This window comes from Malus sylvestris, chromosome 3 (genome assembly GCF_916048215.2).
Source record: "Malus sylvestris chromosome 3, drMalSylv7.2, whole genome shotgun sequence".
Lineage (NCBI taxonomy): Eukaryota > Viridiplantae > Streptophyta > Magnoliopsida > Rosales > Rosaceae > Malus > Malus sylvestris.
This window is the reverse complement of record NC_062262.1, coordinates 8,580,343-8,590,777: the sequence shown is the minus strand read 5'-3', so window position 1 is coordinate 8,590,777 and position 10,435 is coordinate 8,580,343. Positions and strand designations below refer to the sequence as shown.

Genomic DNA, 10,435 nt, shown 5'->3' with positions numbered 1-10,435 from the left:
GTTCCTCAAAGCCACAAGTAAAGGCATCCTGCATTACATGAAATTTAACTTCAACAATGAATTTACACAAATACCTAATTCAAAGCAAAGGGTAGAACGAAAAACACAATACCTGATTCAAATGTGTCATACAATTTTGACTTTGTAGCGTATTGGTGAAGGTAAAGTTTGATGCGACCAATTGTAGTTGGGACTTCGAAAGAAAAAAGAAAATTGTAATATATAAATATTGAGAACACCAACACAAATTTCAAACCTATAAACTTGTTTACCTGATTAGATAAAGGCAAACTAGTATGGACATTGGTGGTTGACAATCTCGTGGTTGGATAGAACTACAAACATTGATACGAGACCAAACATAAATAATTGTGCATTGGTGGTTAGTACACTCAATGTTGGATAGAGCTACAAACATTGATACGATACGGAACATGAATAATCGAACAAAATTTATAAAATCTTGCTAAAAATATAGGGGTGTGCTATCCACACACCCCTTGATAATTTATGTCCGTTGATCTTCTTCAATTCATCCGATCCAACGGCCGAAAATTAAAAAGATGTGTGAGAAGTAAAATGGGGTGTGTGGATATCACACCCCAAAATATAAACTAGTTTACCTGATTAGGTGAAGGGAAACAAGCATGGGAATTGGCAGTTGGCATGCTCTTAGTTGGATAGAACTACAAAAAATTGGTCGATATCGAATATGAGATGTTGAAAGTTGAGGCGTTGAATTTGACAACATAAAATGTTATGTGACCCTCCACATTAAGTTCAAAGGTTTGGAGGGTTCCATCACTTCCAATTTTCACGCATTTTTACTGCCAAACTACCAACAAACTTATACTCAAGAAATTTATAATTTTTTCTCGTGTAGACACTTGCAGCATGTTTAAGAAAACTACTGTTTTTAGATGTTGTATAAGGCAAACCTTGCTTGCAACGAAAGGTTTCTTCTAATTCTTTTGAACGCATCCCGTTCGCTTGTTTTTCATAATGAAGCACAAATTCAGTAAGAGTCATCGTTTTAGTAGACATACGATGGAAATCATTATTCATGCTCTCACTTCTTTGTGTGGATTTTATCCTCACAGAGAAGGCATCTTGGCTAAACATTGGACACCACTTATCACGAATGGCATAAAAGACTTTTAAGCCATTTGTTTTGTGCGACGTTAAATTCCTTAATCATTTCATCCCAAGTATGCTGAAATTCTAACTCTGTTTGACATTCGTCAAGACACTTGTTGAATAGCCTCTTGAACTCAGGGATTCCACAAAGTGTTGGTATATTTCTTGTAGCATTCGTTGATATATGCCATATGCATAAACGATGGCATGTCCCAGGAAACACCACCATAATGGCATTTGCCATAGCTTGACACTGGTCAATGAAAATGGTTGTAGGCTTTTGATTCCCCATTGATTCTAAGAATGCCTCGAACAACCATTCAAATGTAGCAGTCTTCTCATCCAACAAAAAGACACAACCTAGCAACACATTGCTCCAGTGATGGTTAACTCCAACGAAAGGAGCACAAATCATGTTGTACTTATTGGTTCAATATGTAGTATCAAATACTACTACGTCCCCCAAAGCATTCATAATCAATTCTGGACCTTCCATCCCTCCATAAAAAGTTAGTCATTCAGTTTTATTGATCAACTTGCACCGTGTAAAAGAACATTGGATCTTCAGCTTGCTTGCACTTAAAATGATTGATCAAGCTTTGAGCATCCCCTGCTTCAAGCATAATTCTTTTTTCCTTACTAACAAAATTGTAGCAATCTGTTTTCTTAAACCCAATATTTTGAGACCCGCCGACTTCTTCTGCTAAATATGAGTCCGTATTTGTAGTTCTTACACCTACATTCACCATGGTTTTAATCACACTCGTATGAGCTTTTGAAATTTTACAAGTTGATTGTAAAAATTGTCTTTCCTCTTTTATTGCAAGTTCATGATTGTGTTTAGGATCAAAGGTAGAGACTTTCCACACACCATATTCTAGTAAAAATCGAATTTTGGCTTGGCAACCTGTTCTCTCGTCCAATCTCTTAGTCTGTTTCTCTTCACAAGGGTTACTATCTTGTCGAAAACCTTCTTTAGAACAACAAAAATTAAGTGCTGCAAGATCTACATTTTTGTCATATCTTCTTTGTCTCTTTCGAATGCTAAAGCCAATGCGTGCCGTATACTCATTATAGAGATCATAAGCTTCTTGCTCATTTTTCACAATCTTTCCATACAAATCTTCAACATAATTTTCTTCAAGATTTACAATAGGTGGAGTTTTTTCTTGAGCATTGCATTCAATATTTTCTTTATCACTTTCAACATCAATGACTGAATTATTCATTGAGAGATCATTTTTACCATAATATAATCCAAAAATTTCATAAAATATCGACCAACAATAATCATATTTTATAAAAAATAATATCATGGCCAATAGCAAAAAAGCAGTGTTCTATAATCATGCAAAAATGTTTAAGAGCTCACACATACAACTTATTAAAAGGAAAAATCAAATACCTTCGTCTGAGTTTGAGTCTCCATCCATAATACCTTGGTATGGGTTTGAGTCTGTGAGAAATTGAGGGAATTCTTGTTATTTTTCAAAGAAAGAAAAGAGGGAATTGAGTCTGTACAACTTCCCTCAAAGTTACTGACGGCGCAAGAGCTTTTTAATTGAAAGAAAGAAACGGAGGATGTAACATAGTTAAAACTTAAAAGGCGTCTTTTTGTTTTTGACTTTTCAGCTTCTCCAAGTATGATTAAGTGAGCAAATGATAAAATCTAGCTGTTAAAACTTAATATGTTGGGATCACCACCTACCTTGTTAAGGTCTGTGTTTCCGTCACCTCCAAAAATTTCTCCAATTCTTGGGTGCACCGTGCACCTAGAACCTCTTACCAATCAATGGGCTGAGGGTATCTCTCCGAACTGAATAAAATAGCAAGTAGCCCACTTTGTGAAACTCAAATCATGGGCCGTCCAATTTCTATTGAGCATGATTCGCCAAAGATTGAAATCCAACGGTTACAAGTAGCTAATAAAATAGCTCACAACCTAGACGGAGGAGGAGAGAGCAATTGTTGAAGGAAAGCGAAAAAAAAAAAAAACTCAGAGAAATGAGGAAGTTCGATCCATGGCCGATTTTCTTCAAGCGAGAGTGGAACCGGAACTGGCCATTAATCGTTGGGTTCGCCATCACCGGGACCCTAATCACCAAGTTCTCTCTCGGCCTCACTGGTAAGCTGTCCCCCTCCCCCTCCGATCTGCGATCTGTTCGTTTCCAATTCGAAATTCGAAACCCTAATTTTCGTTGACCCATTTGTTTTGTGTTAATTTATTCGCAGAGGAAGATGCCAAGAACTCGCCTTTCGTTCAGAGGCACAAGAGGTAGCTTTTCTTCTAATCCGTTGATTCGTTAGGCCGTAGATAAAGAGAAAATAGTTATCATTCAAATGCAGTTGATTGATTATCTGGTAATTGTTACAGCGCGTGAAAAAAAATTAACTCTTTCGAGTTTTCGTTGAAACTTTTGCTGATTGTTGCATTGGGTGTAATGAATGGCATCTAGATCCTAGTTCTGTTACTATAATTGATTGCTTTGTTGTTTCTTTAATATGCGGAAACATCATTTTTAGGTAGGAAGTTTGGAATCATGAGTGAATTTTGTTAATGCTCTGGTATATGGTGTTGAGTCCAGGAGTAATTTACTTGCGAGGATTTTGGTACACATTTTGTTTATGGCTAAAACTTGAAAACCGATGTGTTTTCTCAGCGCTTATAGTTCAGTTTTTAGAAAAAGAACAAGGCATTAATGCATTTAGTTGGTCGATATTACTTCCCAACGTGGTTTAGAATCAGATGGTCAGACTTGGTCTTCTGCTGCTAGATCATGCATTGATCATCTCAACTCTACCATAATTGTTGTAAAAGTCACTTGGACATGAAAGCCCATACTTATCCGTTTTTGAATTCCTTTTTTCGGCCAAAAACCAAAATTTTGAATTCCACCATGAAAACCATGCAGTTGAGTTGTAAACTCTCTGTGGGCCGGGGATAATTGGTTACACAATTTTTGGTACTCGTTGCATCCTGAGTTCTTTCTAAAATTTTATAGGTTTTTTTTTACATTTCCTAGTATGATGAGTTTCATATTTATTGGGTATGGAGATTTTGAAAATGCTAAAGTGATGAGTTATTTAAAACATTAACTTGCATAGTTGCATGTTAACAAGGGTTTGAAATTTCTAAAGGATGCGCTAGACGAGTCTAAATTGCCAACATTCAGTTAAGGATATATGTCAAATGGATACCTTTGCAGGACATGATCGCTGCAATGCTTTTACGTATACCAGGGGGTTGTCCAGGATACAATGTTTCTGCTTCCCTTGGGATCTATCGGCATAGATATAACCTTAAATTGGATTGCTGTAGTTTTCTCTAGTGCTTGTTCTTTTAATTTTTGTTTTTATAATCTGATCTTTCTATTTTGGTCAGTCTTGGTTTTTGGCATGTACCGTTTGTACATCGTCAATAGCATGCCATTGCATTGCTAGATATAATTTATGAGTCTGTTGTAGAAATTCTTTACTTAGTTCTTCATTTGTTTTATAGGTGATTTCTGAATGCCGTGGTAGCTACCTTTGTACTCGAGTTGTGGAGGTTCTCGTGCTATTTTCAAGGACTATAATAACGAAAGAGAGATGTTCTAGATACTCTTTTTGAGTTTTCTGTTATGTTTTGAATGACTTGAATAACATGAGAAGAAAAGACTGCTATTCGTTGGTTTTGAATTTGGTGCATTCGCCCGACATTCTTCAAAAATGAAACAAAAGTTGTGTTACATAGTCATGTTATTTTTACAGGCTTATAGCGAAGCAGTGTTATCGCGTCGCTTGTTTCTGGTTTTGTGATTTCTTTCCTGTTTCTAGTTTTGTGTCAGCCCTCTTTCAGGACAAAAAGTTCTATATGCTTTTAGATGTGCTGTGGAATGTGGCACCGCGGAGTCTTGGGAGAAGAAATTTATTAGGTAGTGGCGACCGGCAGGGGAAGGGGATCACCAAATTATGACATCTTGAAAGTTGAAAATGCCTAGTCTGCGCATAACTTGCCTTCGTATAAGTTGGGATTTTGTCTACTGAAATCCATGCAAGCTTCGGATAAGGGTCACTAGGAAATCTTTTGAGTTATTTCTGGGTTGAGTTTACTGTGTAAGGAGTCATTCTTCTTTATTGGCAATTACAGTTGTTGAGAATATCGCGTTTAAGAATGGGAAAAACAAGAACAAACTCTGGAAATCGAAAAACAATTAACCAAGATAAATAACACCAAGAATTTATGTGGTTTAGCAATATGTGCCTACGTTCACGGGACAGCAACTAAAATCCTTCACTATATCAATAATGAGTACAACCAATAATCTTGCCAAATCTCTATAACTAGGACTTGACGAACAACCTGAAAGAACAAGAAATACACCATCTCTTTTCTTTTCTCTCGCACACGCTTGGCCCCTTCATTCAAAACTAGTACAATAGCTCACTTATATAGATATAATAAGGGTCTTCTTCAATAAGGATTATTAATCTTAATTGGTAACTAGTTATAAAACCTACTCCAATTGAGAATATAACTCCAATTGGGAAAACAATTTAATCCTCCAAGACTATTAATTCCCAATAGACTTAGGACAACTTATCATGAGTTGAAAAAAACCCAACAACAGTCCGGTTCGACATGCACATTTTATGTTTAGTGATTCCTCCTTACCTAAAAATCTTACTAAATTAGTCTCAACACGCCCGTTATGTTCCTTCTACCGAGTTACTTTTGTTCGTATAAAAAGTCATTCCTTCTTACTGACAAATATAGCTGGAAATGCAAAATTTCCCCTTTGTTGATTCCTCCTTATGACAAATCTTACACATGCATAAAGAGAAATGATGTTTTACATATATTTTTTGATCGAAGACAAAACATGTGTGTCCATCCCATGCGTTAACGTTGCAAGGAGGATTCAATTGAATTTAAATTATGGAAAACTAATGAAAAGATGTTGAAAACTTTGAGTTTTAAGGATAAGAACAAAATAAAGGCTAAAGTGAATAATACCAAGTTTGACTTTTTAATGTAAAAACCATTTCGTATTTTCTATTGTAACACAATGAAATAGAACAAAAACAAGAAGGAAGCACACAATGTGGTTACGGGAATCATCTAAGATGCTTATACGCCACATTGTCAAACACATTCCATAACCGAGAGCTCAAACCCCACCGGGGTTTATATTTCCGGCAATGCAAACAGACAATCATTTCTTTTCGTTTACTCCAAGCCTCAATCGGAAATCCTCCTCCATGAGGGGTAGGCCTTCGCGCAACTTGATCTTCGGCTCCCATCCCAGCAATTCTTTTGCCTTTGTGATGTCTGGTTTCCTCTGTCTTGGATCGTCGGGAGTGTTCTCCACCCTCTTGATCTCCACCTCGGGGTTGATGAGCTGTAAAAGTAGCATATAAATCGATCAATATATCTGACATAGTACTGATAGTAGAAACCAACAAGATCACTGGTCCTCTTGTTTTGTAATTGACACATCAAAACTCGAATGTTTCAAATGTTATTGTATCCATTCGCCAAATATTCGTTTCTAACATTCAAACTGAAAAAAAGCTTCTGGAAAACCATACTCTAACAGCCAACAAAAGCAAAAACGATGGAAAAAGAGAAACTGACCTCCTTTACCGTCTCTGCAAGTTCAAGCATGGTAAATTCACCTGAAAGTACACAAGATATGTCAATACAACTAGAGCATAGTCTTATGACAGATTTTTGAGATACACTCGTTGCAGTATGATATATCTAATAGATTACCTGGGTTTCCGAGGTTAATAGGTCCGGTGTGCTCTCCTTCCATGAGACGAATGAGGCCATCAACCTATAAAAATTTAAATGGGTAACTATACATAAAACCCAACTCATTGCCATACACGGAAACAGAATGAAAAGCGATATAAGTTCCATACCAGATCCGAGACATAACAGAAACTGCGAGTTTGAGTCCCAGGATTCTGAACTGTCAACGGTTCATCACTACATTGTTGAAAACACATTGTAAAATTAATCCAAAGGCATCAATATTCAAGGGAAAAGAAAGTGATGAAATTAGCTATCTTTAAGTCAAGACTGAATTAGTTAGTGATGAAAGTAGCCACGGTTGGGGCACCCTAAGGACTCACCGAAGTGCCTGAGCTATAAAATTGCTCACAACACGTCCATCATCAATATTCATGCGAGGGCCATATGTGTTGAAGATTCTCGCAATACGTATTTCTGTCAAAGAGTGTAAACGAAATTATATATTCATGCGAGGGCCATAAGTGTGAAAGAAAAAAAAAACAATAATTTGTTCATGGAAAACGAAAAAAGAGAAAAAACAAAATACCTATCCCATGCTGCCTATGATAGTCGAACATCAAAGTCTCAGCAACACGCTTCCCCTCATCATAACAGCTCCTTACTCCTGCAATTATTATATGTATTTGTCAAGGTCATGGTCTCATGAACTTAAATAAATCCCATGAACAGTTCAGCATTTCTGGAATCTCCATCAAGTAAATCCATCTCAAATCAGGTAAAGCATTTTAGAGTTAATTTTTTTGGTAACATGGTGTCAAAGACAAAAGATATTAGCGTTTAGTTAAAACCAGAATGAAGCGGAATTTCCAGCTTAGAATGAGACGAGCACTTACCAATTGGGTTAACATTACCCCAGTAGCTTTCAGGTTGTGGATGCACAAGAGGATCACCATATACCTCTGAAGTGGATGTCAGCAGAATCCTGCTCAAATATATTTACTTAAACTTAAAGTAAGACAACTTGATGGAATACAATTATAAATCTTTTATAAGTGCAAGATTAATAGACCACCTTGCTCCAACTCGCTTTGCAAGTCCAAGCATGTTCAGCGTGCCAATCACATTTGTTTTTATTGTCTGTTAGAGAATCATATGCTCAGATGTTAGATTACAGATTTAACGTACATGTAAAAGTCTTTTCTATTGGAGGTGAAAGATCTTATATGAATGAACAGGAAAAAGAAAGTAAAAATATTAGCTTCCGTTGCTGATTAAGGACAAATGACATGTTGCCTGCCTTACTTTACAAGTCATTTTCTCTTAATCAGCAATTTGAATCGCACGTGACACATGCACTGCCAAATGCCATCTCGATATCTAATGTGCCAATCACATATGTTTACCTTTACAGGATTGTATTTGTAAAAAATTGGAGAAGCTGGGCATGCAAGATGGTAAATCTGATCAACCTCGACCAACAGCGTCTCTGTGACATCTGTAGCAAACAACATAAAGATATTTAAATAAAAGCCACGCCTTTGCAAAGATTAATGACTCTTGACAGAAAATAAAAAACCCCAGATGAAATTAACTTGCTCAGTAAACCAAAATGTATGTACCATGACGAATAAGCTCGAATCTGGGATGACCAATCCACTTTTTCAGATTGTCCTTGGAGCCAGTGAAGTAGTTATCAACGACAATAACCTGTGGAGAATGGAAACAATATAAACCATGATGAAACAAATCATTTGATATATGATCTTATACTACGTCTAACTTACTGCAATTTTGTTCATCATGGAGCTTAGTAATAACAAAAGTTTCCCAACATGAAGTATATAAAAACATTGAATCTTGAAGTCGTTACTGAACAGAAAAATTGACCCTGAGACTTTATTCAAAGTAAATAAAATGCTTACCTCATTCTTTTCATTTTCCATTAACCTGTCAACCAGGTGAGAACCGATGAATCCAGCTCCTCCAGTAACCAAAATTCTCATATTGGACTGCCACAGTAAACAACACACAATTAAAGCATTACAATAACTATAAGCGGCCGACATGAAAATTTGGACAGAACAATGATATTTACTAGCCCTCTAATACCAAACAAAACATACTCCTTGAACTGAAAAGCAGCACGATTTATATCACTAAGCGTAATGAACTCATCTTTGCTATGCAAACAAACGAGCGAAAAAATGGAAACGTGACAAAGTTAGATTTCACCAAAATTTCAAAACGGGCAAGATCATAAGGATATGCAACATTTTCTTCTGGACTCAGAGAATTCAGAAATGTGGTTTGACTTTCTGCTAATTGGGGATAAAACAGAGAACCAAGAAAGTGTGGAGAATGAGTGTGATACGAGCGCAAAACCTCGACCACTGACGATATATAATTTCAAGATCTAATCCTACAAACCAATCGTGTGGAAAATGCGATCTGTATTAGCAAAATATGCAAGGCAAGGAACCTCTTCTGTATAATTATCAGTTAACTACAATATTTCTAAGATTTAGGTTGCAATCAGTAAATGTGATGGAGAAATGCAACGACCCCAGTGGCATAAATATCAGAAACACAATAAACACGCAAAATCAACACCAAAAAAGGGTATTTCAACACTGCAAAAAGCAGTTCACAATAACCCAAAGAAACGAAAAAGATAGATGAATAAAAAAACAAAAGAATTAGCACAAGGACCTGAAAAAACTTGGAGAACCGCAGAGGAGATGGCAAAGGAGGAGGCTTTGTTGTGGTCTGGTGCTCCCCATTGGTAGAATTGTTTGCCATTTTCTCAGATCCTCTCTGCAATCCAAACACCTGCAACAATTTACCCAAAACCTTCAAACTTCAAGCACTAAAAGATCAAATTTTCTGCAGAAATTGAAACAAAGTTTTGAACTTTAGTTTCTAATCATCGAAAATTTTATGGTGCTTTGAAATATCTTATCCTCTGGAGATTTTTAATCGTTAAATCTTAATCGTTATATTTTTAACCAATGATCTAACCGTTAAAAACTTCGGAGTATACTAGAAAATCACTGGAATTATAAAGAAAGATTAGAGCTTGAAGTTGAAGTTGACCTGAAAGATAAAGCTGCTTAGGAAGAAAACCCAAATACCCTTTGGATCCGCCAAGTTCAAGTTAGCAGAAACCCAATATTTATAGTCCCTCAAATCTCAAAATAGTTCCAAAAAATCGAAACTCCTACCAAACGACGAATTTTAAAAAGAAATATAAACATTTAAATAATACAACGAACCGGAAAGCCTTCAAATTCAAGGAAAGTTCTGGCCTTTTACTGATAGCTCCTCGATAACAATAAATTCAATTTGAAGTGACAATCCAAACTGTATTATTTTATTTTTGAGAAATAACAATGTTAATGCTTTAAATTATTAGTTGTTAAATGAAGATCGGTGTAAATTGAATCCATACTAGAGTGTATAGACATGATTATTTTTTACCACTGCACCCAAATGTCATCTGCACAAATATGATTGTTTTTCATCACTATATTAAAGCGTCATTTGCAAGCAAACTGTATT

The 10,435-nt window shown here is 36.1% G+C and overlaps 2 protein-coding genes across 2 annotated transcripts; one reads left to right on the top strand and one right to left on the bottom strand.

Moving 5' to 3' along the window:
• Nucleotides 1–3,075: 3,075 nt before the first annotated feature.
• On the top strand, nt 3,076–3,416 carry LOC126615271 (ATP synthase small subunit 6, mitochondrial-like). Its single transcript, XM_050283087.1, has 2 exons — nt 3,076–3,262; nt 3,370–3,416. Exons 1-2 carry the CDS (start codon nt 3,142–3,144, stop codon nt 3,414–3,416), a joined length of 168 nt encoding a protein of 55 aa, XP_050139044.1. The 5' UTR covers nt 3,076–3,141.
• Nucleotides 3,417–6,127: 2,711 nt separating this feature from the next.
• Nucleotides 6,128–10,165, bottom strand: LOC126615268 (UDP-glucuronic acid decarboxylase 6). The gene is made up of 13 exons (XM_050283084.1): nt 9,971–10,165; nt 9,587–9,706; nt 8,800–8,886; nt 8,497–8,584; nt 8,281–8,372; nt 7,950–8,014; nt 7,771–7,859; nt 7,464–7,541; nt 7,258–7,351; nt 7,045–7,111; nt 6,893–6,956; nt 6,755–6,795; nt 6,128–6,518 (listed from the first exon to the last, which is right to left on the bottom strand). Exons 2-13 carry the CDS (start codon nt 9,674–9,676, stop codon nt 6,333–6,335), a joined length of 1,041 nt encoding a protein of 346 aa, XP_050139041.1. The 5' UTR covers nt 9,677–9,706; nt 9,971–10,165; the 3' UTR covers nt 6,128–6,332.
• Between the last annotated feature and the right edge of the window lie 270 nt (nt 10,166–10,435).

Excerpts from the sequence above, each read along its gene's own strand:
- LOC126615271 (XM_050283087.1), top strand. The coding sequence starts at position 3,142 with ATGAGGAAGTTCGATCCATGGCCGATTTTCTTCAAGCGAGAGTGGAAC. Across the intron at positions 3,263-3,369 it reads GTTCTCTCTCGGCCTCACTG|AGGAAGATGCCAAGAACTCG; the intron begins GTAAGCTGTCCC and ends ATTTATTCGCAG.
- LOC126615268 (XM_050283084.1), bottom strand. The coding sequence starts at position 9,676 with ATGGCAAACAATTCTACCAATGGGGAGCACCAGACCACAACAAAGCCT. Across the intron at positions 7,860-7,949 it reads GCAAAGCGAGTTGGAGCAAG|GATTCTGCTGACATCCACTT; the intron begins GTGGTCTATTAA and ends ATATTTGAGCAG. Across the intron at positions 7,542-7,770 it reads GGGTAATGTTAACCCAATTG|GAGTAAGGAGCTGTTATGAT; the intron begins GTAAGTGCTCGT and ends TAATAATTGCAG.